This window comes from Chiloscyllium plagiosum, unplaced genomic scaffold (assembly GCF_037043375.1).
Source record: "Chiloscyllium plagiosum isolate Xiang-an unplaced genomic scaffold, Cpla_swu_hap1 HiC_scaffold_37, whole genome shotgun sequence".
NCBI classification, from domain to species: domain Eukaryota; kingdom Metazoa; phylum Chordata; class Chondrichthyes; order Orectolobiformes; family Hemiscylliidae; genus Chiloscyllium; species Chiloscyllium plagiosum.
Window position 1 is genome coordinate 34,448,441 of NW_028270175.1, and position 27,875 is coordinate 34,476,315.

The 27,875-nt window shown below is 40.3% G+C and overlaps 1 protein-coding gene across 1 annotated transcript in view; it reads left to right on the forward strand.

The window, feature by feature from the left end:
• The window catches only part of exosc10 (exosome component 10), a 62,000-nt gene that overhangs the window by 9,475 nt on the left and 24,650 nt on the right, over window positions 1-27,875 (forward strand). The window contains exons 6-16 of the mRNA XM_043675587.2: window positions 3,734-3,842; window positions 4,232-4,307; window positions 4,961-5,071; window positions 8,621-8,764; window positions 11,272-11,462; window positions 11,923-12,079; window positions 15,125-15,273; window positions 16,143-16,193; window positions 19,591-19,702; window positions 25,857-25,907; window positions 26,142-26,217. Coding sequence (XP_043531522.2) covers window positions 3,734-3,842; window positions 4,232-4,307; window positions 4,961-5,071; window positions 8,621-8,764; window positions 11,272-11,462; window positions 11,923-12,079; window positions 15,125-15,273; window positions 16,143-16,193; window positions 19,591-19,702; window positions 25,857-25,907; window positions 26,142-26,217 — 1,227 coding nt within the window. The remainder of the gene's footprint in view (window positions 1-3,733; window positions 3,843-4,231; window positions 4,308-4,960; window positions 5,072-8,620; window positions 8,765-11,271; window positions 11,463-11,922; window positions 12,080-15,124; window positions 15,274-16,142; window positions 16,194-19,590; window positions 19,703-25,856; window positions 25,908-26,141; window positions 26,218-27,875) is intronic.

Genomic DNA, 27,875 nt, shown 5'->3' on the forward strand with positions numbered 1-27,875 from the left:
CAAACCCCCTCCATTTATGTAATATTCTTATTTTCTGAATTTCCTATAAAAATAAATAATTTCATAATTATTCACATTATATTCCATCTGCCATTTCACTCACTTAACCTGTCCAGGTCCTATTTGAAGCCTCCTTAAGTTATCCTCTCAGTTTGTATTCCCACAAATTTGCTGTCATTGGCATACTTGGAAATCCTTAGTTCAAATCATTTGTATAGATTATGAACAGCTGAAGTCCTAACACTGATACTTGCAATGCCCCATTAGTAACAGCCTGTAATCCTGGAAATAACCTATTGTCTGCTTTCTGTCTGTTAACCAATTTTCAGTCCATAATATATTTTTCCCCAATCCCATTTGTTCCAAGTTAATTTAGTAACTTTCTGCATAGGATCTTCTCAAAAGCCTCTGAAAATTCAAATATAAAGAATGCACTGGTTCTCAACATACTCAAAAAAAAAACTGCAACAAATTTCCCATGTTGAATCTAGCCAATGTCACCATTCTTTCCTGACTGTCTTATCGTATCCTTTATTGTAAATTCTAACATTTTCCTTACTACTGAAGTTAAAATACTAGGTTATCAATTTTCCCTCTAATAGTGGGGTTACATTTGCAAACATTTGCTATTGAATATCAATTTGATTACAAACTCTTGTAGGAGATCATCATTGCCTGCCAAATATGTGGTGACTTGTTTCCCATCAGCCTAAGCCTGCATGTTGTTCAGGGTGTGTCAGCCTAAACTGCTTTATGTTCTGTAGTTTGTGAATAAAGCTCCACACTGAAATCATTGACAAATGCCCCCTTTGATGAATGAGCTGGAGATAGTTGGGTTGAGGAGATTGTTGCAAGAAGCTCATACAGTGGTGTCCTGTGAGTGAGATGCATGTCTTCCAGCAATCAGAAAAAAAGATCCTTTATCTCTTTTAAGTATATGCCCAGCCAAGAGAGTGTATCCCTGATCGTAATTAACTTCAGCTTTGCTAGGGCTCCTTGACAACACTCTCAGTGAATTGATGCCTTGATGTTAAGGACAGTCACTTTCACCTCGTCTGTAATTCTGCTGTTAGTCCATACTTGGATAAATGAGTGAGGAGTTGAGTAGCCTGTCAGGACTCAAGCTGAGATGATTGCCGTGCAAGTGCTGCTCTTCAGCACTCTGAATGGTGCCTTTCATTGCTTTGCCAGTGGCTCATAGTAGGCTAATGGGGCATTATTGGCTTGAAAGGATTAATCAGTTTTTTGTGGACATACGTGGGCAGTTTTCTATTTTTGGAAAGATGACCAGGTTGTAGTTGTACTGAAGAAACCTTGGCAGAAGACCTGGGGTGTTCTGGAACACCAAACTGCAATATTATAGCCAGGATATTGCTGGGACCTATAGTTGTTGCTGTATCCAATATGTTCAGCTGTTTCTTGCTATCATGTTGCATAAATTGAATTGGCTGAAAACTAACTTGCTTGATGGACCCTTTGAAAGGGCTGTATTGAATCATTTTACAGACAGAAGAGCCAAGTAATTGTTGTAAATGCTCCATTTTGATTTTACTAATCTATAGGTCCCTGAACCTTCAGTGTTAATTAAAGATGCTATATTCCACTTATTTTATGATTCTAGCAGGAGTTATTTTAGAAAGCCAAAGCTGACCAGTAGGTTCCCTTGTGAAGGAATCTACAGTATTTGCAACTGATTTATAAATCAAATTGTGAGCCTTAAGTAGCGCACAGTGTCAAGTAGCAATACTCAGCTGCATTGCGTAATAATAACAAAATTATGCTCCTAGTTGCTCAAGCCCAAGCCAGTCAAAAATAAGCACCTAACCATTCTAAACCCTTCTTCCAGCATTTGGCTGGTAGCCTTTTATGCCTTGGTATCGCAAGTACACATCTAAATACTACTTAAATGTTATTAGGGATTCTGCTGCTACCAGTCTCTCAGACAGCGAGTTCCAGATTCCCACCGTCCTCTGGATGAAAACATTTTTCCTCATGTCCCTTCTAACCTTCTGCCCTTTACCTTGCATCTGTGCCCCTGGTCATTGATGCTTCCATCGAGTGAAAAAAAAACCTCTTACTGTTAATCATGTGTATGCCCCCATAATTTCATACATCTCAATCATGTCTATCTTCAGTTTCCTCTGCTCCAAGAAAAACAACCCAATCTATGGAATCTTTCTACAACTAAAACTCAGACAACATCCCGATAAATCTCTGCACCTGCTCCGGTGCAATCATATCCCTCCCACATGTGGATACCAAAATTGCGCTCAATACTTCAGCTCTGGTCGAATGGCATTGTGTACATAAGTTTCTTGCTCTTGAACTCTCTACCTTAGCTAATGAAGGCAAGTATCCCATATGTGTTCTTAACCACTTCTTCTACCTGTCCTGCTACCTGAAGGAACCAGAGGGCTTGCACAGTCAAGATCCCTCTGATCCTTGGTGTCTGATCCCAGGATCTTACTGTTCTTCGTGTATTCCCTTGCTGTGTTTGTCCAGTCCAAAAGCACCTCACACATATTCAGATTCCGATCACTTCATCTGTTTACCGTCCTTACTGTTTACCACCCTGCCAATTTTTATATCATCCGTTTACTTACTGATCAACCCTTTACATTCAAGCCATATCATTTAAATATAGCACAAACAGGAAGGGCCCCAACAGTGATCCCTGTGAGACTGCACTGGACACAGGCTTCCAGTCATAAAAACATCCTTTGACCTTCTGCCTCAACTTTTTGCTGCTCTTGCTTTTGCTATCAGTCTCAAACGAGGACCTTCTCAAAATCCTTGCTAAAGTTCAAGTAGACTGACAAATGTATTGCCTTAATCTACACACTCGTTTCTTCGAAAAATTCAGTGAAGTTTGTTAAATATAAACTCACCTGAACAAAACTACACTGACTGTACTTGATTAATCCCAGCCTCTCCAAGTGCAGATTAATTCTGTCACTCAGAATTCATTCCAATAATTTCTGCTGAGGTTAGACTGGCTGGCCTGTAATTTTCTTGTTTATCCTATCCTCCCTTCTAGAATAACTGTACCATGCTGGTTGTCCTCCAGTCATCTGCCACCTCTCTTCTGGTATTATTGAAATTTGGCTAAAGGAGTTGCAAATAAGAAAACGTTTCCAATTTCCTCCAGCAAATGAGAGAACTCTGCTTCCAATTTCCAAACATCAGAATTAATCCATTTACTTTGAACTTTTACACTCAAGCTGAGTCAAAATCCTTCCTAATACGCTGTATCTTAACCTCAAGAGCTATGAGGCTAACCACCATTTCCTGATGACAACTAAATGGTTAATAGTAAGTACTGACCTATTTAGTGATGTCTATATTCCACAAATGAATCAGTTGAAACATGCTTTTGTCCTTTGTTCAACCAATGTCCTTCCTGTGTCTTTAAAACTGTGTAAATAAGGTGCTTCTAGAATCTGTTTTCAGTATGATGAAGCATCTCAGGTGATGATTTCTCCATGTGCTGTAAGTAGCAAATCACCAGTGTGGTTCCTCACAGTGATAGCCTGCCGGGCATCCCCCGATATCAGAGAACGTTTGCAACCAGGAGTTCAAGATCACGCGTGTATTTGCTTCATTGATGCTAAAAGTGTTCTGAGTCTCCTTGCAATGTAAATATGACCAGTTTCGAGTCTAATGCAAGATGTATTTCTATTTGTTATATGCTATCACTGAGATCATTTAATCACTCTTGTTTCTGGGTTGGTAGTTCTTTTAAACAGACAAAGTCGAATGGAACGCCCAGAGGATCTTGATGTGCCAGCAGCATTGGCTGACTTTATTCATCAGCAGAGAATGCAGCATAGTGAGCAGGACATGTGAGTGATGATTAAAGTGCACTCTTGTGACTCAAGCATTAACCTGATGACACCAAAAGGGGTACTGAGAGGCAGGATTGGGAGAGTAGATATATCTCAGATTTGAAGAATTATGCTCTTGCTCCTCCACCACCACCAGTGTTGAAGTGATACTGTCATAGTAGCATAGTGAGAAGATTAATGTCAATGATCAACAAGTTGAAAGCTGTAAGATGTGTATGTATACACTAGAAACAATGTTTCTTTGGCATACATGTGTGGGATAAGTGGACCAAAGGTAAAGAAGTAGTTTGTGAAAAAAAATTAATTTCTGCCACGATTTGCTGGGAATATAAAGTTTCTGCTAGTCTCATTTTACTTCAAACTTTTGTGTTCTTCTACTTTTGCAGGCTTGCACATCCATACCAGTATGAGCTGAATCATTTTGAACCATCTGAGTCTGTACTTGCTAAAACAGAACCACAGGTCAGTAATGAAAAGCTGAACATTGAATGTCTTGCATTTTACACTTACGTTATGAAGAAGATGGTGCAAGTAGAGCTTGAATACATAAGTGGCAAGTCCACAGTTTTATTTTGTGCAGCAAGGAAAACAGGCAAAACTATCCTTGATAGTCTTATAGTTTGAAGGATTTCTGAGCTGCTCTCTTGATTGTTAAGTAGGGACCCTAAGTGAGAAAAGCAGAAGAAACTGGACAAGTAAAACAAAAGCTTAAACAGTATACTACAGTTTTCTCACACTTCTCATTTCCAGTGCATGGTTTGATATGGAGGACTAAGAAGATCAACTTGCTTTCTTTTAAGTTGCAAAAGGTGCATGGAATGAAAAATGTTGTACCTTCATAAACATTCAAGAAGCACCTGAATGAATGCATGAATTGGAAGGAAATAGAGGGATATGGATGCTGTAAGAGACGACAGTTTTATTATGAAAGGGCAAAATGTGTCGGCACAGGCTTGGGGGGCTGAAGGGCCTGATCCTGTGCTGTTTTGTTCTTTGTTCTATTTACTCACAAAGTAATGAACGCACAAACTAGTAACAACTGCAAATAACTTCTGGTGAAGTCTCTTAGAACTGTGAGGACACTGAACTCAGATTTGCTCCTTTATCCTCTGTAGATGTACAAACCTCTGTCTGAGACCAACTTTCAGTTAATCACAACTTTCGATGAATTGGTGGAACTGAATGAAAAACTCTCAAAATGTAAAGAATTTGCAGTGGATTTGGAGGTAAGAATAAACAGTGAGCTGATATGCATATTTACCAAAATATTACAACCTATAGTATTGTCTCTAACACTTGGAGACACTTGCTAGTTACTTATTTTAAATTCTGCAAAAGTCTTTGATGTATTTTGACTTCAATGTGTACAGTTCAATTTTCAGTTTAGTTAAATGATTACTCTAGACAGTTTCTAATTCATCTTGACATCATTGTCACAGAAATGCCTTATTGTTTGTGTGACAGCGTTTTAGCTTGCCAATGGCTTACTTTGCATAATATCCAGAATTTAAAATTATTAGTACTATAAGTAATGCGTCCTGTTTCATTTTTGAGTGGAGGCTTTCTTTTTAATTTAACCTACTTTTCTAATCAACCTGATCAGAGATGTTATTACACACCTCTGGACCAGGTGGGACTTGAACCTGGGCCTCCTGGTTCAGGGGTAGGGGCACTACCACTGTGCCACAAAAGGGCCCCCTTAAACACCACGCTCCCAGTCGTCTGAGACTAGAATCAAACCAAGGTCCCTGGCAGCAGTGCTAATCACTGAGCAACCAGGCCACCTGTGGCTCGAGGCATGAAAGAAGAGCTTGATAACAAATCCTTTGCAATTCAGTTTAAAAGCATGACTGCTAGTTCCTTTTGAAGTTTACTGGTAGCTATTCCAGTTCAGGAAGGGTTAGTAACTGTCCAGGGAATATGTAATTGATTGTAGCTATTCAAATTGGAGAGCCAGTGTGGAACCTTTAAAGACCAGTTAGATAAGACAACTTTCAGCTAAAACTCGTTTATTTTAATTTCATTCATTCACTGGATATGGATATCACTGAAAGCCTGAATTTATTGTCATGCAGGTATAACGGAATGGCTTGCTATGCCTTTTCTGAAGCCATTTAAGGGTTTACCAATTTGGTCAAGGTCTAGAATCACATACCGACCAGAAAGGGCAAGAACATTGATGAATGAGAGAACTTTATATGGGATGGCGTTTTTACAGGGGCAGGGTGGGAGGAGGTGTAGTCTAGGTAGCTGTGGGAGTTGGTCGGTTTATAGTAAATGTCCGTGTTGATTTGGTCGCCCGAGATAGAAATGGAAAGGTCTAGGAAGGGGAGGGAGGGGTCTGAGACGGTCCAGGTGAATTTGAGGTCGGTAAAGTATGTTGGTAAAGTGGATGAACTGTTCAACCTCCTCGTGGGAGCACGAGGCAGCACCGATACTGTCATCGATGTAGCGGAGGAAAAGGTGGGGGGTGGTGCCAGTGTAGCTGCGAAGATGGACTGTTCCACATATCCTACGAAGAGGCAGGCATAGCTGGGGTCCATGGCTACTCCTTTGGTTTGGAGGAAGTGGGAGGATTGGAAAGAGAAGTTGTTCAGGGTGAGTACCAGTTCAGTCAGTCAAAGGAGGGTGTCATGGAAGGGTACTGGTTGGTACGGCGGGAAAGGAAGAAGCGGAGGGCTTTGAGTCCTTGGTGATGGGGGATGGAGGTGTACAGGGACTGGATGTCCATGGTGAAGATAAGGCGTTGGGGACCGGGGAAGCGAAAATCATGGAGGAGGTGGAGGGCGTGGGTGGTGTCCCGAACGTAGGTGGGGAGTTCTTGGACTAAGGGGGACAGGACCGTGTCGAGGTATGCAGAGATGAGTTCGGTGGGGCAGGAGCAGGCTGAGACAATGGGTCAGCCGGGGCAGTCAGGTTTGTGGATTTTGGGCAGGAGGTAGAAACGGGCGGTGCGGGGTTGTGGGACTGTGAGGTTGGAAGTGGTGGATGGGAGATCCCCTGAGGTGATGAGGTTATGGACGGTCTGGGAGATGATGGCTTGGTTCACCTGGACCGTCTCAGAGTCCTCCCTCCCCTTCCTAGACCTTTCCATTTCTATCTTGGGCGACCGAATCAACACGGACATTTACTATAAACCGACCGACTCCCACAGCTACCTAGATTACACCTCCTCCCACCCTGCCCCCTATAAAAACGCCATCCCATATTCCCAATTCCTTCGTCTCTGCCGCATCTGCTCCCAGGAGGACCAGCTCCAATACCGTACAACCCAGATGGCCTCCTTCTTCAAAGACCGCAATTTCCCCCCAGATGTGATCGACGATGCCCGCCACCGCATCTCCTCCACTTCCCGCTTCTCCACCCTTGAGCCCCGCCCCTCCAACCGCCACCAGGACAGAACCCCACTGGTCCTCACCTACCACCCCACCAACCTCCATATACAGCGTATCATCCGCCGTCATTTCCGCCACCTCCAAACGGACCCCACCACCAGGGATATATTTCCCTCCCCTCCCCTATCAGCGTTCCGAAAAGACCGCTCCCTCCGTGACTCCCTCGTCAGGTCCACACCCCCCACCAACCCAACCTCCACTCCTGGCACCTTCCCCTGCAACCGCAAGAAATGCAAAACTTGCGCCCACACCACCCCCCTTACTTCCCTCCAAGGCCCTAAGGGATCCTTCCATATCCACCACAAATTCACCTGCACCTCCACACACATCATTTATTGCATCTGCTGCACCCGATGTGGCCTCCTCTATATTGGGGAGACAGGCCGTCTACTTGCGGAACGTTTCAGAGAACACCTCTGGGACACCCGGACCAACCAACCCAACCACCCCGTTGGCTCAACACTTCAACTCCCCCTCCCACTCCACCAAGGACATGCAAGTCCTTGGACTCCTCCATCACCAGACCATAGCAACACGACGGTTGGAGGAAGAACACCTCATCTTCCGCCTAGGAACCCTCCAAACACAAGGGATGAACTCAGATTTCTCCAGTTTCCTCATTTCCCCTCCCCCCACCTTGTCTCAGTCAAACCCCTCGAACTCAGCACCGCCTTCCTAACCTGCAATCTTCTTCCTGACCTCTCCGCCCCCACCCCCACTCCGGCCTATCACCCTCACCTTGACCTCCTTCCACCTATTGCATTTCCAATGCCTCTCCCCCAAGTCCCTCCTCCCTACCTTTTATCTTAGCCTGCTGGACACACTTTCCTCATTCCTGAAGAAGGGCTCATGCCCAAAACGTCGATTCTTCTGCTCCTTGGCTGCTGCCTGACCTGCTGCGCTTTTCCAGCAACACATTTTCAGCTTCAATTGAGATACCCCTACAATAGAATAATCTGCCAATACTCATTACCTACGGTCTCCAATGAGGTTGTAAACTGTATAGGTCCTTGAATGTGTAATTTCTATGCTTCCACGTTCACGTCATATGGTAGCAATGAAGCAGAACGAGTGCATGAATTTTGTTGAAGTATTTTAGCTGACACTTTTGTGTATTTCAACTGTCCTACATAAGTTTCATAAAACAAAACAAAGAGCTGCGAATGCTGAAGATTTCAAACAAGCAAAAACAAGAATTTGTGGAAGAAACTCAGCAGGTCTGGCAGCACCTGTGAAGAGAAAGAGAGTTAAAGTTTTGAGCCTAGTGACCCTTCTTCAGGAGGTTTTGTTTATTTGGTGTATGAAAGAGGTGAAGTCAATTGCATTTTTCTGCGGACGATTAATTAAAACCAATGTATGGTTGATGTTTCTCCCCACCAGCACCATTCGTATCGGAGTTTCCTGGGATTAACTTGTTTAATTCAGCTATCAACCAGGGAAGAGGATTTCGTTATCGACACACTTGAGCTGCGCAGTGAAATGTACATTCTCAATGAAGTCTTCTCTGATCCCTCCATTGTCAAGGTCAGCTCAATTAATTCAATTTCACTCTATTCCTCTGTCCAGATATATCCTTCTTCCTTTCTGTCCCATTCCATCATTTGACTGTCTACACTTCTGCATTTTTGCTTTAAAATCTTTGACTTTACTCGTGCGCTGCCATTCAGAAACTTGATCAAAGCTTAACATGTTGATTATGACTTTGGTCAACTTAGCTAGCTTTTCTTTCTTACGTGCTACTTGGTGTCCATTTCTCTGCTAGGGTACTTGTTACTTATTCCATTCTGCTGCAGTTTTTTTTGCCAGAAAGCTGACTGATTACTGTGAATGTGTCTGTCTGCATTTATCAAGAATTTAGCATCGAACAAATCCTACCAAAGTGTGAAGAAAGGGCAAGAAACGACAGATGCATGTCAGTTCCTGTCAAGTGAGAGGGGAAAAGTTTAAGGGAGATATGTGTGGAAAGTTCTTTATGCAGAGGCTGGTGTTGCCAGCAGGGGTGGTAGAGGCGGGCACGGTAGCGACATTCAAGATGTATCTAGACAGATGCATGAATGGGCAGGGAGCAGAAGGATATGGATCCTTAGAAAATTGACGACAGGTTTAGATAGAGGATCTGGATTGGCGCAGGCGTGGAGGGCCAAAGTGCCTGTTCCTGTGCTGTAATTTTCTTTGTTCTATGATGAGTTACTGGCAGCGGTATCAGAAAATCCATTGCTTGACATTCTTTCAAAGGTTGTCAGTCATTATTAATTGACAACTACCAACTCTTTGCAAAGAGTCTACATTTTAGACTGTCTCCCACCTAATCCTAGATTGCATAACCAGAGGAGTAGTTTCTGTTTTTCTATCCTGTCTTCTACATAATATCTTGAAAACTTTGACCAAATTATCCATACTTTTCAGAATTAGAGATGTATGAACAAGCAATTTTATCTTGTAATTTAGACTTTGGAGTCCAGTATCATTATTATAATTCTGAACTGTGTGGTGCCCAACAGGTGCTTGTGCTCCAACAACCACTTTATCTAGCTGGATGATGAAATTGATCCTCCTATTCTCTTGATAAAGGGACTAGTAGACCTCTAAAAGTCTTCGAATTACTCCTGTCTCCGACTTTCCGTAATTCAGGAACATACTCTGTTCTATTCTTTATAGATCCAAAGTGTGTGACCTTGCATTTGCCTCAATTGAAATCTGTTTTCCAGTCTTTTATATTCATTTAATCTACAAATTACTGATTGTAATTTTATGTCTCCGACTGCACTGGTTTCAATATTGACTTTCTTTACTTTATCAACAAATTTGAATGTGTAGATTTTTATCCAACTACTGTAGTCACATATTCAATAAGATTTATCAGGCCTGACCTGCTCTTTACAAATGCAAATCAAAACAAAATCTAGTAGATTTTTATAAAAATAGTGATTATGTTGTATCTCGTCAGATTTACAATCAAAGATGCTACAGTATAAACCCATCCCTGTGATCATGAGATATTTCGCTGGTCCTTTTGGTGAACAGCTTCTGACATTAATAGCTTTTTACCCGAGACCTATTTGAAGCAGCTGTATTAGTGATTTGTCAACAATGGCAGAAATCTCCTTTATAAATCAGGTCATTATGATAGAGAATGTATTTCAGAAATGGGCAATATATATACATCATAAATCACCCAGCTGTATAAGGTTTAGATGTTTATATTGTAATATTTATACTGCATAAATGGTTTCAAACTACTTCTGATTTTTTAATGCCATGCTTTTAACCAAATTAAAGTTAGGTGCTGTTTAATAAACAAGTTTATCAAACAGATTTGAATGGGAGTCAATAATGTAAGAAAACTATTAATGTCATGCCTAGCAGCTTGCAATGAATGGGGTAAAAGATGAAAAGTGAGTGAATTTGTTTTATAAAACTACAATGACTCTTATCCTAACAGCTTAGGAATGCAGATATCTTGCTTATACTAATTCTCATAATTTAAAATTGATGATTCATTGTTCATAACAAATTGCTAGTCTGCATCATTTTATTCATATTTTTGATCCAAAAATGACTGACTTAGCAGGATTAGATTGCTGATGCTTAAAAACTTTAATGTTTGGCCTCTTGATTTACTAAAGCATGGGTGGACTATGTCATTTTAATGTTAAGAGCATACTAAGGAACTGAATAGCATTACTAATCATAAAACTGTGATCATCAAAGTAAAGATGGCAATTGATATTAGTCTCTAGACAGTGCTTCTAGCTAGTTTACCCCATTTAGTTCATTATAGTTCCATCTTTAATGCAACATATTAAAAGGTAGTTCTTCCATTTTTTGAATGAGGCATGAATAATGTAAAGCTGTCAGGTGAACTTTCTGGTGATTTCACATGAGAAAGATCGCATCTTGCTCAGTTGACTTCCTTTTTTGCTAACTATATTGATTACAACTCAAAATAATTTGTGAACAAACTATAAGTGGCTCAGGCAATGTATGGCTGATTGTCTGGTTGTCTGACTGATATCAATCTACTTATGTAGGTTTTCCATGGTGCCGATTCAGATATCGAATGGTTGCAGAGAGATTTCGGGCTATACGTTGTCAACATGTTTGATACACACCAAGCTGCCCGAGTTCTCAACCTAGGCCGACATTCACTGGATTACCTTTTGAAACAGTATTGTAATGTACAAACTGATAAACGATACCAGCTAGCTGACTGGAGGCTACGGTAAGAGCATACTTTGAAATATCTCTTGTATTCATTTCATCTAAAATTAGAATTTTCGTAGTTATGTGGTGATTTCTCTAGATTCCCCTGCAGTTATGTATTTGACTGGAAGTAACTATTAGCATTTTTCTTGAGCTTTAGTCAAATTTAGTAATTTAGTTGGTGTACTTATGTAGTTAATGTTAAATGGTTAACATGAAGTCTCATATACCCATAGGTGAACCATTCCATTAGATCTACTAGATTGTCATGCAGTAGTTCTTTTTTCCTTTACTTTGCCCACCTGAGCTTGAATGCAGAGGCCAGTTGTATCCCCCCCATTTTGCCCATCACCATTAAGGTTTTCTGCCACAGCACAGAACAACTGAACACGGGAACTTCATAAATTGGTACTTAGTTTATTGGGACGTTTAGAAATGTTTGTTTTGGTTTCACAACTTTATAATTTCTTCATTTACAGACCGTTGCCTGCTGAGATGTTGCAATATGCCCAAGAAGACACTCACTATTTGTTGTATATTTATGACAAGATGAAGAATCAGTTATGGGAGCAGGGAAATGAACAGGCGAACCTTATTCGACTGGTGTGGCATAAGAGCAGGGATATCTGTCTTAAGGTAGATTAAAATAGGATAAGTGACAGTTTTAAAAACTCATGGGAAAGATTTTAACCAATGGGAGTTTGGGGGGTTTAAAAATCGCTGTTTCTCAGTACAGCTACAGAGCAACAGTCACTAAGCTTTAGAGTAATTCCTTTCACAGGAAGCACTTTTGAGGCATTTCTGAGTGTCTTTTTAAATATTTTTGGAAATATTTCCTTTGCATTTCACACAAGTAGAGCTTGTAGATACTGTGTATGTTTTCAGAATTCATTTTCCGATGTGATTTTTTTTGATTTCTAAAATAAGAGTTGTTAAAATCCTTTGGTAGGTGGTTCTCTTGACAAGAACATGAATAGCTAATTCAGTTTAAAGACAGTTTTTCATGGAGTAAGTTTCATAGTATCACAGCTTGGTGGTAGGTTTGCTACCAGCCAAGTTACTCCAATATTAATTTTCACATTGAGTTCACTCTGGAGCTGTTTGCATCCCATTAAACAATGCCAGAATTGCTTACACGGCCTGGTAATACATTAGATGATTACATTTGATTTCCTGACTGGTTGTGTTGACCTTTTAGCTTGGAAGTTGCCTTAGAATAGAACCAGTCCTGTGTAATGGGGTTCATTTGTTTTCAGTTAGCTTTGTCTGTATCAAACTAAGGGACTTTAAATGCTGGTATGCTATTAGCTGCACCCAATAAATTTTTTTAATGCTCTAGTTGGTGATAATTGTTACTTCACCATTTGAGAACAATAGGATCTACCCCAGAATATTGAGGGAGGCAAGACAGCAAATTGCTGGAGCATTTACAGACATTTTTTTTTGTATCCTCTTTCACCACAGGTGAGGTCCCAGGGGACTGTAGAATAGTCAATTTTGTTCCATTGTTTAAGAAGGGTAGCAGAGGTAATCCAGGAAATTACAGACCTGTGAGTTTCACTTCAGTGATAGGGAAATTATTGGAAAAGATTCTCAGGGGCAAGGTCTATGTGCATTTCGACACAAATGAACAGCATGGCTTTGTGGAGGGAGGTTGTGCCTAACTAATTTGATTGAGTTTTTTTAAGGAGGCGATGAAGGTGATTGATAGAAAAGTGGTTGATGTGTCTTCATGGACTTCGGTAAAGCCTTTGGCACGATCCCTCATGGCAGATTGGTACAAAAGGTGAAGTCATTGGTAAGAGTCAGCAGGCAAGATGGATGCAGAACTAGCTTAGTCATAGGAGACAAAGGGTAGTGGTGGATGGTTGCGTTTTGGAATGGAAGTTTGTGACTAGTGGTGTTCCACAGGGATCAGTGCTGGGATTTCTGCTGTTTGTGATCTACATAAATGATTTGGAAGAAACCGTAGCTGGTCTAATTAGTGAATTTTCCGATGGTACAAAGATTGATGAAGTTGCAGATAGTGAGGATTGTCAGAGGATATAGATCAGGTGGAGGCATGGTCTAAAAAACAGTAGGTTGAGTTTAATCCAGACAAATGTGAGGTGATGCATTTTGGAAGGCTAAGTGCAGGTGGAAATTCTCCACTGAATGGTAGAGCCCACAGTTCACTGAAAGTGGCATTGCAGGTAAATAAGTTAGTAAAAATAAAGGCCTATGACATGCTTGCCTTCATTGGAAGGCATGATGTGGAGGTGCACGTGTTGGACTGGGGTGGACAACGTTAAAAATCACACAACACCAGGTGACTAGCTACCTGACTAAGGCATAGTGCTCCAAAAGCTGCTACTTCCAAATACACATGTTAGACTCTAACCTGGTGGTGTGTGATTTTTAAAGTTGTTCATTGGAAGGGCCAGTGAGTATAAGGGTAGACAATTTATACAGCAGCTTTTTAAGAACTTTAGTTAGGCCACAATTGGAATATCACGTACAGTTCTGGTCACCACACTACCAGAAGGATGTTAATGTTTTGGGGAGAGTACAGAAAAAGTTTAGCAAGATGGTGCCTGGTATGGGGGATTTTAGCTATGAAAAAAGGTTGGATAGACTGGGTTTGTTTTCATTGGAACACAGGAGGTTGAGGGGTGACCTGATTGCCATTCTTATATAAGTCTGAGAAAGAGTGAAAAGTATGAAGCTTTTTCCCCAGGTTGAAGGGTCAATTACCAGGAGACATTGGTTCAAGGTGTGAGGGGTTACATTTTTCAGAGTGGTGAATGCTTGGAATGCATTGCCAGTGGAGGTAGTGAAAACAGACAACAGCAGCATTCAAGAAGCACTTGAACAAGTACATGAATAGGAAGGGAATAGAGGGATACGGATCCTGTAAGTGAAGACAGTTTTAGTATAGAAGGACAAAATGTGGCGGTGCAGACTTGGTGGTCCAAAAGGGTTGTTCCTGTGCTGTATTATTCTTTGTTCTCTGATACATTCCCTTTTTGTGTTATGGTAGGAACTTAAATTGGAGTACATGAAGTTAGTTCTCTAGTTCCTATTTAGTATGGCTTTTCCTAGTGTGAGCTGGGGTAATGAATGTGGCATGTTATTTTACCCTTTTTAAAGCAGCACAAGGCAAGTGCCATGCACATGTTTCTTAACTTTCTATCCCTTTCGAGGAAATGTATTGGTTTTTATTTAGCAATTCTCATGGCCATATGGTTGATATCAGTACCTCAGTTTGAAAATTGTTAGGTATTAAACCTGGCTTATCTCAACATACTGGTGTCCCACTGCAGTGGAACACATCCTGCTCTTACAGGACTAAAAACAATTTGGAGAAAAACCTTTGATTTTGTTCACTCAAACATATCCTTTACTCGTGAGAGAAATTAATGACTTAAGCTAAGCAAGCGTTTATTGCGTCTGAGACATTAATTTTCTAAAATTACAACCCCCAGCTTCTTGAGTTTTTAAATAAAAGGAATCTGGCACTTAAAGATCTGTGACACACTTAAAGGTGTGTCCAAAGATATTTCAATTTCAGCAAAACAATTCGACTTGTACACTTGGATATTTTGGAATGTATTTGGGTATTGGGATTTCTACGTGGCTTCCATTTTAGAACATGCAAATAGAATGTAAAGTAGTATTTTTGTAACCTTTTATTAATGGCAGAAATACTGCAAGCCAATTTTCACAGAAGAATCCTACCTGGAGCTGTATAGAAAGCAGAAAAAGCAACTGAACACACAGCAACTTACAGCGTTTCGATTATTTTATGCCTGGCGGGACAGTACTTCACGGCGTGAGGACGAAAGCACGGGGTATAAATTACGTTGCTTATTGAACCTAAGGGAAGTGCCCCTTAGCCTGCTGGTGGAATTGATTCAGAGAATTAACCACAATCAACTCCTACTAGTTGTGTCCTTCACTCTGAACAGTTAATGTTCTGTAGCTTTTATACATCTTGCATATAACCAAAACTTATAGTATTTTGCATACCCTACAGAATTACGTGCACGTAGGTGATGCAAAATCTTTAGTGTAGCTTAGTGTAATATTTCTAAATAAATATTACTGTAATTAGTGATTTCTGTTCAATAGGTGCTCTCTATTTGACCTTGCATTTCTAAAACACTATCTATATTCCATTTCATTGGGAGACTTACTGGTTGTTCTTGTGGGGCAAAAGGTATCAGCCAAGCTTGCTTATGTGCAGGAAAATTGGTTCTTATTTGCCCTTCAACAGTTTTTCTCTTATTCATATAAAAACCCCCATCAAATATCACTGAAAATAGGTTTTTGAACATATGTTTTTAACTTTGATTTTCGATACTCCAGTTACATCTCCAGTCCCATGGTCTAGCTTTCACTAGTGGCGAGCTACATTACCATTTCTTTCACAACTTGAAACAAAAAGAAAACCCAAATTTCTCATTCTGTCAGTCTTTCAGAATAGAAGTGCAGTTTAAACATGCTGTTCTCAGTTTTTATTGATCTCAATGATCACTGCAACCTATTGCTTCTGTTTCCCTAAAATGCCCTACAGTCCCAGCAGCAATTCATTTCATAGCAAAGATTTGAAGCAGCTGTCTGCTTCACTGTATTGCACTTTGTGTAAAATATTTTTAGAGAATGTGGCGGAAATAACAATTTAAGAAAAATGATTCATATTTCTTATTATTTTTAACAGATATGTGCTACCCAATCACATGATGATCAAAATAGCAGAGGAGCTGCCGAAGTAAGTTATTCCCCCACTGTAATAATATCCAGGTGTGGCAACAAAAGGCTTACCACATTTTCATATAAAAGTGAGCTGCATACTTGTTTGAGGTCAGTTTCAGGTTGGGTACTAACTATTATAAGCCAAACCTGTTAAAGCATTCCATTCTCTTGTCATCTCACCTAGCAAAATTGTTTTTATATTAGGTTGTACTTTGCTAGCCGTGTTAATTCCGATTTTATGTAACTGCTGCAAGACACAAAGATCAGTTTCTCTTGCAAGGTGTTCCTGGTAGCCAACCCTGACAAATCCAGCAGGTTCATGTGAAAATGCAGTCGGCTGCCAAAATGTTGGTCCTGCATGTCAGAAGCAGCCCTTGTATGGATCTCTCACAATATAAAAGCAACATCACATGACTAATCGCGTCATTAAATTTGTTAAAATGTCAAAACAGCCAGCGCAATTTTATACCTTTTTGTTCTTAACTGTTTGAATTCTTATTTCACCTGTACTCGAATGCTAAAGTTTTTCCAGTCAGTACTCTTGTCAGTCAATTGGTTTCACATGTATATTGTGCAAATTGTAATCAGCAGAATAATTTGGGAGTTAAAATAGGAAACAGGTTTTAAGCTTGAATGTGTAGCACAATCATCAGATGTCCCAAAGCTCATTATAATCAGTTAAATATTTCTAACACATAATCACCACTAAATATAGCAAACGCAACAGTATTTAAATGGAAAGTTAAAAAAACTTTAATTTATATCGCACCTTTTAAGACCCCCTGACATCCCAGCTCTATGGCCAGTGAACTACTGTTAAAGTACTTTCGAACCTCTGAGGTTTATCGTTGACCAGAAACTGAACTGGACCAACCTTATAAATACTGTGGCTCCAGGAGCAAGTCAGAGGCGATGAATTCTACAACAAGTAACTCCCTTCCTGGTTTCCCCAATGCCTGTCTATCATCTACAAGGCACAAATCAAAAGGGTGATGGAATACTCTCCACTTGCCTGTCGGAGTTCAACTCCAACAACAATCAAGAAGTTTGACACTATTCAGAATAAAGCAGCCTACTGGGTTGTTACCTCAATTACCACCTTCAATACTCACTCCTTTCATCACTAACACATCGTGACAACAATATGTACCGTTAACAAGATGCACAGTAGTAACTCGTCAAGTCTCCTTAGACAGCATGTTCTAAACACGTGGTGTCTGCCACCAGAAGGACAAGTGTAGCAGATTAAGGAGAGGTGACAGCCTAGTGGTAATATCGTAGGACTGTTAATCCAGTGACCCAAGTAATATTCTGGGACCTAAGTTCAAATCCTACCATGGCAGACTGTGGAATTTGAATTCAATAAAGGTCCAAAATTAAGAGTCTAATAACGACCACGAATCCACTGTTGATTGTCAGAATACCCATCTGGTTCACTAATGTCCTTGAGAAAAGGAAGCTGCCATCCTCACCTGGTCTGGCCTATATGTGACTCCAGACCCACAGCAATGTGTTTGACTCTTAACTGTCCTCTGGGCAATTAGGGATTAGCAATAAATGCTGGCCGAAACAGTAGTGCCCTCATCCTGTGAATGAATAAAAATAAATGCATTAGAGCAATGTCACCTACTAGTCCTCCAAGTTGCATATATTCTGAATGAAACTGTGTTGCTGTTCCTTCACTGTTACTGAGTCAAAATCCTAGAACTTCCTTCCTCCCAGCACTGTAGATATCTCTACACCCAAAAGAACTGCAAAGGTTCAAAAAGGGAGTTCGCTACAAACCTCTCCAGGGCAACTATACTGTTGCTGTTGTAATGTAAAAAATGCAGGAATCAATTTATAGATGAAAAAGAAACTCCCACACAGTGCTTCCAAACTTTCTCCTACCCATTTCAAGGCTTCATAAATACCTCCGTATGAGCAGGCCTATCTGAGCAGGGGATTGGCTGCTATAATTCAAGTCAGGGCACCACCAGAGCCATGCTGTTTTGGAGTTCACAATTCCAAAAATTTCAGCTCGCAACACAACTGCAAAGTCCTGTTTTAACATTTCATCTTAAAGTAGCCACTTTTCACAGTGCGAAAGAGAACTGCAGATGCTAGAGATGGGAGTCAAGATTGGAGTGGTGCTGGAAAAGCACAGCAGGTCAGGCAGCTTCCAAGGAGCAGGAAAATTGACGTTTTGGACAAGAGCTCATGCCCAAAACATTGATTCTTCTGCTCCTCGGATGCTGCTTGACCTGCTGTGCTTTTCCAGCACTACTCTAATCTTGACGTTTCAGAGTGCCGTAGACCTTCAGTTTTGCAGTGTGTTGTCACTGTGGAATCTTGTGCTCATGTCCTGGGTTGGAACTTGAATCCACAACTGTTGGATTCCGGTGAGAGTTCCACCAAATGCTTTTAACCAACCAGTTAGTTGAAAGCTTCATTGCACTGGTATACAGAACTGGCCATATTTATTTATTTGTTTGTTTGTTTTATTGCTGCTTAAGGCTAATCTAGTTCAGCTAATAATAGATGTCCAAGTTCTCGTAGTGTTGTTCTACATTTAATCGATGTTTACCCTCCTTATTCAGTTTTGAATTTTTCCGTCGCAAAATGTTGTGTTTTGAGAAATTTGCAAGGTGTGTTTTTTGCAGGACACTTTAGGAAAGGATGTGAATGCATTGGAAAGTTTGCAGACGAGTTTGAGAATTGGTTCCAGAGATGATAAATTTTCGTTATGAAAATAGTTTGGAGAAGTTGACATTGCCTTTCTTGGAAAGGAAGTGACAAAACAAGATTTGACTGAAATTCTCAAAATCGTGAGGGATTTGAAGAAACTGTAGACAGGGAGAAACTGTTCCTGCTCGTAAAGGTTTATGCAGAAGAGGGCATAGATTTAAAGTGATCTATAAAAGTAATAAGTGTGAGGTGAGAAAAGACTTCTTTACACAGCAAGTGGCTCAGGTCTGGATTACACTGCCTGATTTGTGGTGATGTAGGTTTAAGTGAAACTTTCAAGGGGGCATTGAATAATTATTACAGATAAATAATATGTAGGATTAAAGAGCAAAGGAAAATGGCACTAAATCATGATACACATTCGAAGAGAGAGGAGGAGACATGGTTGGCCAAATGGCAATCTCCTGCACAGTAACAACTGTGATTATGTTGTCCTCTAGTCTTTAAAATAAATGAATCATTTGTGACTTCTTAATAATTTCTTAAAGTAAACACTTTGCTTTTATATAGTACTTTGCATGACCATTGAATGTCTGAAAGCACTTTACAGCCAACAAAGTACTTTTGAAGCATACTCCGTTGTAACATGTTCTTCCAATTATTTTAATGATCTAACTCTCAGAATTCTTCCAGTCCAGATTGGTTACAACTTTCTTCTGTTCTTTCCCTCCACCTCACCCCCGTAGAGAGCCTCAAGGGATCATAGCTTGCTGCAACCCCATTCCTCCATTGGTTCGCCATCACATCAATGAACTGCACCTCCTGGTCCAGCAGGCACGTGATATGCCTCTTCTCAAGGTAAGAGCCTTTTCTTTAAACTCCATCCGATACATGGAGTAATATGTTTTGATAAAGAATTGATGATGGTTACCAGACGGGTAGTGGAAGTTATTTCATGTTGTTGGAACCTGTACCTGAAGTTCCTAGATGTGTCAATGAATCCTGAAATGGGATTAACAGATCTGAGCAACACTGACAAATGTTCACATTGGATTTATCAACATCTGATTGCCACCATAGTGGTACGTATGCATAGAAAACCCATTATTTGAATTCTTTATCATATGTCACATTATTTTGATTGCAATCAAGCTCGAAATGGTTACCCAGTTCTATAATATGTTATGGCTATATTATATTGGGTGATGGGATATCACATCCAGCTCTCTCTTGAATATATCTAATGAACTGACCCCAATAACTTCCAGTGGGAGAGAATTCCACAGGTTCACTACTCTGAGTGAAGAAATTCTTTCTCATCTCTGTACTGAATGGCTTATCCCTTAGTCTTAGACTGTGATCCGTATTTCCAGACTTCCACACATGAGGAACATTCTTCCTGCATCTCGCCTGTCCAGTCCCATCAGGATTTTATATGTTTCTCTGAGATCCCCCCTTATTCTTCTAAATTCCAGCTCAATACAAGCCCAGTCAATCCAGTCTTTCCTCATATGTCCATCCTGAGAATCAGTCTGGTGAACCTTTACTGGATTCCCTCAATAGCAAGACCAAAACTGCACAATATGTTTCACTAAGGCCCTGTATAACTGCAACAAGACATCCCTACTCCAGTACTCAAGTCCTTTTGATATGAAGGAGCACATACCACTGGCTTTTCTCACTGTCTGCTGCACCTATATGCCAACCTTCAGCGGCTGTTCCACCATGACATCCAGGTCTTGTTGCACCTCACTTCTTCCTAAACCGCCACCGTTCAGATAATCATCTGCCTTCCTGTTTTTGTGACCAAAGTGTATAACCTCACGTTTATCTGCATTATATTGCATATGCCAAGTATTTTCCTACTCGGCCAGTCTGTCCAAGTTACCCTACAGCCTCTTAGCATCCTTCTCACAGTACACACTGCCACCCAGCTAAGTGTCACCTGCAAATTTGGAGATAGGGCACTCAATTCCTTTGTTCAAAACGTTAATGTATGTTATGAGCAGCTGAGGTCCCAGCACTAAACCCTGGGCATCCCACTCACCTCCATTCTGAAGAGAACTGCTTTATTCCAACTCTCTGCCAATGTGTTCTCTACCCGTGTCAACCCAATACCCCCGATACCATGACCTTTTAACTTTCCTTACTAATCCTTTGTGTGAACCTTGTCAAAAGTCTTATGAAAGTCCAGGTACACAAGATGTACTGATTCACACTTGTCCACTATACTGGACACATCCTCATAAAAAAATTTGAGAAGATTTATCAAGCATGGTTCCCCTTTAGTGAATCCATGCTGACTCGGACCAATTGTCACCGCTTTCCAAATGCTCAGTTATTACATTCTTAATAATTGACATCAGCAGTTTCCCCATTTTCTCTCTCCCTCCTTTTTAAAAAAGTGGAGTTACATTAGCTATCCTGCAATCCATTGGAACTCTTCCAGAGTCTACACAATGCTGGAAAATGATTGCCATTACATCTGCTATTTCTAGGACCACTTCCTTAAGTACTGTGGGATGCAGAGCAGCAGGCCCTGGGGAATTTTCAGGTTTTAATCCCATCAATTTCCGCAATACCATTTCCTGATTAATAAGGATTTCCTTCATTTTCTCAGTAAAGGTTGAATAAGCATTCAGTAAGGTGCCACATAAAAGTCAAAGGGCATGCAAATAGCTATTAGTGGAAGTCCAAGGGAAATAGCAAAGGTGAAAAGCAGAGCACCTGAAGATCAGGCTTGGATCTAGTGTTTGGGGGATGGGGGGGGGATTTATACAAAAACTGCGGACAAGGTACAATGGAAGTCTCCAAGAAAATATTGGACGAGAGAAAATGAAACCACTGTCTTTGGTACATTTATCTGATAACTGATCACTCTCCCGACAACCCTTTACCCCTGTTGAGTTTTGAATGCTTCATTATTTTTCGATATTTAAAACTGAGGTTAATACATTTTTGATCAAAGGAACAAGAAATTCAGGGAGCAGATGACATTGTGGAGTTGTTACATATTCATCTGTGACAGTTCTGAATGGCAAAGCAGGCTCAAGATCTAATTCTGCTTCTGCATCTTATCTTCCTATCCTGTGTAACTGTAGCTATTGTAGGCTATCCCTCTTTGTCCTTCTCAACCATTCTGAACCCTTTGATGTATTTGACCTCATCATTCTTCTCTAACACCATTAGAGAAGAGTGATGAGGCTGTCCTCAAATGGTTGCAATCCTAACTATCAGTCATAACTAGTGAATCCCCTACCATGGTTTTGTTCCTGCTAATAAACTATTACATATGCAATGCCACAAGAATTTATTCTTGATCACCTTCTATTTCTCATCATTATTCTTCTCATAGACATTATCTGAAGATACAATGCCAGGTTCCATATGTAGATTGATTCTGACTCTGTCCAACTCTGCCTCACCACCATGCTGCCATTGCCTCCAAATTATTGTGGAGTTTGTCTGACATTCAACCCTGGCTGAACAAAAGAAATTATATCTTGTGGTGACCAAAAATGACATCTGCCTCCACCACAACTCCATTCATTTGCTATCAACCGTTCTACATCTCCCTGGTCATTTGTTGAGGCTGAACAAGATCTTTACAAGCCTGGCATCTGACTTTAGCCTCCAAACCAATATCTGCTCCATCACCAAGACTGTCTACTTTCACCTAGCCTGCCCTGCCTCAGCTCGCCTGATACCAAAATCTCAAATTTCCCACTGATTTTTTTTTATTCTTTGAAGTTATCTACTGTAGTATTCATGATCATCAAACTCTGCATTCTGTGATTATGGTGCCTTTAAAAGGAATTTGTTCTGTGCTGTTTCTTTTGCAAAGAGGTATTACCAGTGATACTGGAATGTCTGCTTCAGAAGCAGTGGGTGAACAGCTTTGAGCTCCTTCAGTACTTTTTTTATTTAAAATTAGACAAAAGAAGCATTGTGGGTGGAGTCAGGCTCAGACAAACCCTGAGTTTTAGGTATTTTCAGTTGATGTTGCAATTGGAAGCTGATCGATACAGCTGTCTCTGCTACAGCTAAAATGTTGAGTTCTTTCTCTGCTGGTAGGTTGCTTATTTCGAGGTTATTTCTCCTGGACTGGAGATAGCACATGAGAAAATCTGTTTTGCTGAATTTATCTTTGCCAAGGGTATGTTTATGGGATGCTGCTTTATTGGAATAGTTGATGATTAGTGGCTAATTAATATAATTTTAAGTGTTCCAATAGAGTTAAAGTTATGCCTTTTTTTAAAAAAAAACTGTGTTGTAAGAATAAAGTGTGTTTTGCTTAAAGTCTAGTAGTTTGACCATTTGAATCACATCTGGACCACAGCCTCTTACACTTGCCTGTAAATAAGATAATGTTAGGGTCAATGCTATCTCCTTGATATATTTTGAGGGAGTTTGATCTGATCTATAACAAAACTCTGCAAACTTGAGCTTATTCCAATCTCTATCATGTCTTAATTCACTGTTGGATTCAGTTGCCCATAACTCCTGTGTTTGCTGACCTAGATTGTCTTCTAGTTAAGCTATTCTCTTAATTTAAATTTATCATTATTAATTGCAATGCCTTCAAGGGATCACTCCTCCTTATCTCTTTTTTTAAAGCCCTAGGGCTCATGTGGTCTTTGTGTTCCTCCAGGCTCTGGTGTCTTGGACATTGGGTGGCTGTGCCCTCCATTATCCACTTCCTAACTCCCTCTGTCTATCCCCTTCTCCTTTTAAATAGTTTCTTGAAGTTAGCTCTCATTGTGGAATTTGGTGACCTGGCAGTGTCACCTGGTCTAACTGATAGCAATAGCTCACTATCAAACTCAACATAAGCCAACCTGAATTTTTTTCCAGGAAATTGAGGGTTTGGTTAAGAAAAAGGAGGAAGCATATCTAAAGTATGGACAGGATAGATCGAGTGAATCCTTAGAGTATAAAGGCAGTAGGAGTATACTTAAGAGGGAAATCAGGAGGGCAAAAAGGGGACATGAGATAGCGTTGGCAAATAGAATTAAGGAGAATCCAAAGGGTTTTTACAAATACATTAAGGACAAAATGGTAACTAGGGAGAGAATAGGGCTCCTCAAAGATCAGCAAGGGGGCCTTTGTGTGGAGTCACAGAAAATGGGGGAGATACTAAACGAGTATTTTGCATCCGTGTTTACTGTGGAAAAGGGTATGGAAGATTAGAAAGTAACAAAATAGATGGTGACACCTTGCAAAATGTCCATATTACAGAGGAGGAAGTGCTGGATAGTCATAGATTAGGTGCCAAAAGACTGGAGGTTGGCTAACGTGGTGCCACTCTTTAAGAAAGGTAGTAAGGACAAGCCAGGGAACTACAGACCAGTGAGCCTGACGTCGGTGGTGGGCAAGTTGTTGGAGGGAATCCTGAGGGACAGGATGTACATGTATTTGGAAAGGCAAGGACTGATTTAGGGATAGTCAGCATGGCTTTGTGCGTGGGAAATCATGTCTCACAAACTTGATTGAGTTTTTTGAAGAAGTAACAAAAGAATTGATGAGGGCAGAGTGGTAAATGTGATCTGTATGGACTTCAGTAAGGCGTTCGACACGGTTCCCCATGGGAGACTGGTTAGCAAGGTTAGATCTCACGGAATACAGGGAGAACTCACCATTTGGATATAGAACTGGCTCCAAGGTAGAAGACAGAGGGTGGTGGTGGAGGGTTGTTTTTCAGACTGGAGGCCTGTGACCAGTGGAGTGCCACAAGGATTGGTGCTGGGTCCTCTACTTTTTGTCATTTACATAAATGATTTGGATGCGAGCATAAGAGGTATAGTTAGTAAGACACCAAAATTGGAGGTATAGTGGACAGCAAAGAAGGTTACCTTAGACAACAACAGGATCTTGATCAGGTGGGCCAATGGGCTGAGAAGTGGCTGATGGAGTTTAATTCAGGTAAATGCGAAGTGCTGCATTTTGGGAAAGCAAATCTTAGCAGGACTTATACACTTAATGGTAAGGTCCTAGGGAGTGTTGCTGAAGAAAGAGACCTTGGAGTACAGGTTCATAGCTCCTTGAAAGTGGAGTCGCAGGTAGATAGGATAGTGAAGAAGACATTTGGTATGCTTTCTTTTATTGGTCAGAGTATTGTGTACAGGGGTTGAGACATCATGTTGTGGCTGTACAGGACATTGGTTAGGCCACTGTTGGAATATTACATGCAGTTCTGATCTCCTTCCTATTGGAAAGATGTTGTGAAACTTGAAAGGGTTCAGAAAAGATTTACAAGGATATTGCTAGACTTGGAGGATTTGAGCTATGGGAAGAGGATGAACAGGGTGGGGCTGTTTTCCCTGGAGCGTCGGAGGCTGAGGGGTGACCTTATAGAGATTTACAAAATTATGAGAGGCATGGATTGGATAAATAGACAAAGTCTTTTCCCTGGGGTGGGAGAGTCCAGAACTAGAGGGCATAGGTTTAGGATGAGAGGGGAAAGATATAAAAGGAACCTAAGGGGAAACTTTTTCACGCAGAGGGTGGTACGTGTATGGAATGAGCTGCCAGGGGAAGTGGTGGATGCTGGTACAATTGCAACATTTAAAAGGCATTTGGATGGGTATATGAATAGGAAGGGTTTGGAGGGATACGGTGCCGGGTGCTGGCAGATAGGACTAGATTAGGTTGGGATATCTGGTCTGCATGGACTGGTTGGACTGAAAGGTCTGTTTCTGTGCTGTACATCTCTATGACTCTAAAGTGTATATATATTTGAGTTTGCTGGAAATCTAGTGCTTTGGTTCACAGGAATGGTAGCTTCTGTTGATTTTGATGGAGTTGTGTAATGTTGCATTGATAATTAAGTGTATTTTTAACTTCGCTCTCACCTCACTCATTTGTTCTATATATTTGTATGTATCTGAAGCAACTGTAACATATTTGTATGTCAATTTTCTTTAATATTATCTCCCTAAAATTAATGGAAACTTCACAGCATATAGTGTTTCAAAAAAAACTTCATACTTGCTAATACTTTCTTTTCCTCCAGACAGAATCAGCACAACTGCAACAGAAGAGAAGAACCTTGCTAAAGGCAGATGTAAGGATTCGATTCACTTGATCTAGTTGATGATTAACACTCACTTTAACAATGTGATGTTATATAGCTTGCTGCCTTCTATTTAAGGAGGTTCTGATATGGTGAAAAATTGTGATATTCACTTGAGGTACCTTTAGTTATTTTTAAAAAACTTAAGTAATGGGCTGCTTGATAGTAAATCAGTGTTCATTAATGATAAATTGGGAGATATTATTGTAATTTCATTTTTTGCAGAAAACTGAGAACCTTCTGTTTGGACCTCATGATGGTTCCCATTTGTCGGGCAACGTGCAGTTTGTTCATGGCTCAGGTAGGCCAAGGGTTATAGCTGGTCTTATTTGTGCATATCACTGCTGCTTCTGGAGGGCATTGTAGATTCAGTTCACTTGACAATGCCTATGGTCTATCGGGATTAAGATAATAACTAGTAAATCCACATTTCCTCAAACTCTGTTCATTTAGTGTGATGCATATAACATTTTGTCCAGCAAACTAATGGTGTTTCCGCACTGCAATTTGGCACTGTTCCTCCATGATTCGGCTGTCTGGGTGAAATCTCCTTTCCCTCTCTGATTCTCCCTGACTCTGGTAGTTGTTCCAGGTTCAGTAGCAGTAGCCTGACGCCTTGCTCCAATGGTTTTTGTGCTAAAGAAAAATTCTTGTAAATCAATTCTATATGGATAAGTCCATTTCATAAAGTGGTACATTTCTCAATCATTTTCAGACTTTTTTTTTCTCAGTTCTTCATAACTATTTGTTAAAGGATTTGAGGCACTTTGCACACTTACTGGTAGGATTAAATCACTTCTCTTCTGGACTCATCTCAGAGACCATTTGATCAGAGGGTTGAAGCAATTTATGAAAGCAGCAGGGTGAATTCACTGAGCTATGACCATGTTGTAAATGAAGCTGCACAAAACTAGCTTTTGTGCACAAGAGGCAGAGTACTTTGAAGCAAAGAAGAGCTTTTATGGCACTGACTGAAATAGTGGAGTGTTTCCAGATATGCTTGTTAACGTTTATCATGTGACATTAACCGTTTTCAAAACCAAAAGTAGTATTAGTTTTAAAATAGTTTATACTTCAACTGGTAATGATTGCAGTACATTCCAGAAAGAACCTGCTATGTTTGATTAATCCAAAGTAGGTAAGTGATCTGAAGCTGATTTCAGGTTTTCCCTTCTGTCATTCCACTTCAGTGCAGAGAGTTTTCGAGAATATCTTCTTAATGGCCTTGTTTTTCTCTGGCGACGCATTGTTTAAATGTATTTACAGAACATTTATTCATACATTTTAATCTTTGTTAGAAAGATTGGGACTATTTTACAGGGGTCTGTAAAGAAATTTGGACTAGGTTTCACCCATGCGTCATTAATATTACTGTCATCTCTTGATTTAGAAGTTTGTGGATTCAAGTCACATTACATGAGTTGTGCCTAAGAATCTAGGCTGACATAGTCCATGCCTGATGGAGTTTTGTTGTTTGGAGGTCTTTTGGATATGATGTTAAATTAAGCCGAGTCCGTTCTGTTAAGGTGGACGTAAATAATCCTTTTCTATTATTCTGAAGAAGTACATGGGAGATATTCACAGTGTTTTGATAATATTTATCGTTCAATCAAAACAACACAACTCAAAACATTATTTGATCATTATCAGTTTGCTGCCATGTGCAACTTTGCTGCTGTATTTTCCCACATTGTGATAATCTGTACACTTCAAAAGTATTTAATTGGCTATAAAACAATTTAGAACTCCATGCAAATAACAATATATTTCTGTCCATAATATTTGTATAGCAATTGCAGAGCACATGTTGGTTATTTAACTGAATTTTAAATGTAAACATTAGTTAGTGAATAACCAGAAGAAATTAATCTCCTCCCACCAATCTAAAGCACATGGACCTCTCAATTGAAAATAGAATCAATGTAGGATGTTGCCAGGGCTGGAGGTTGTGATCTATAG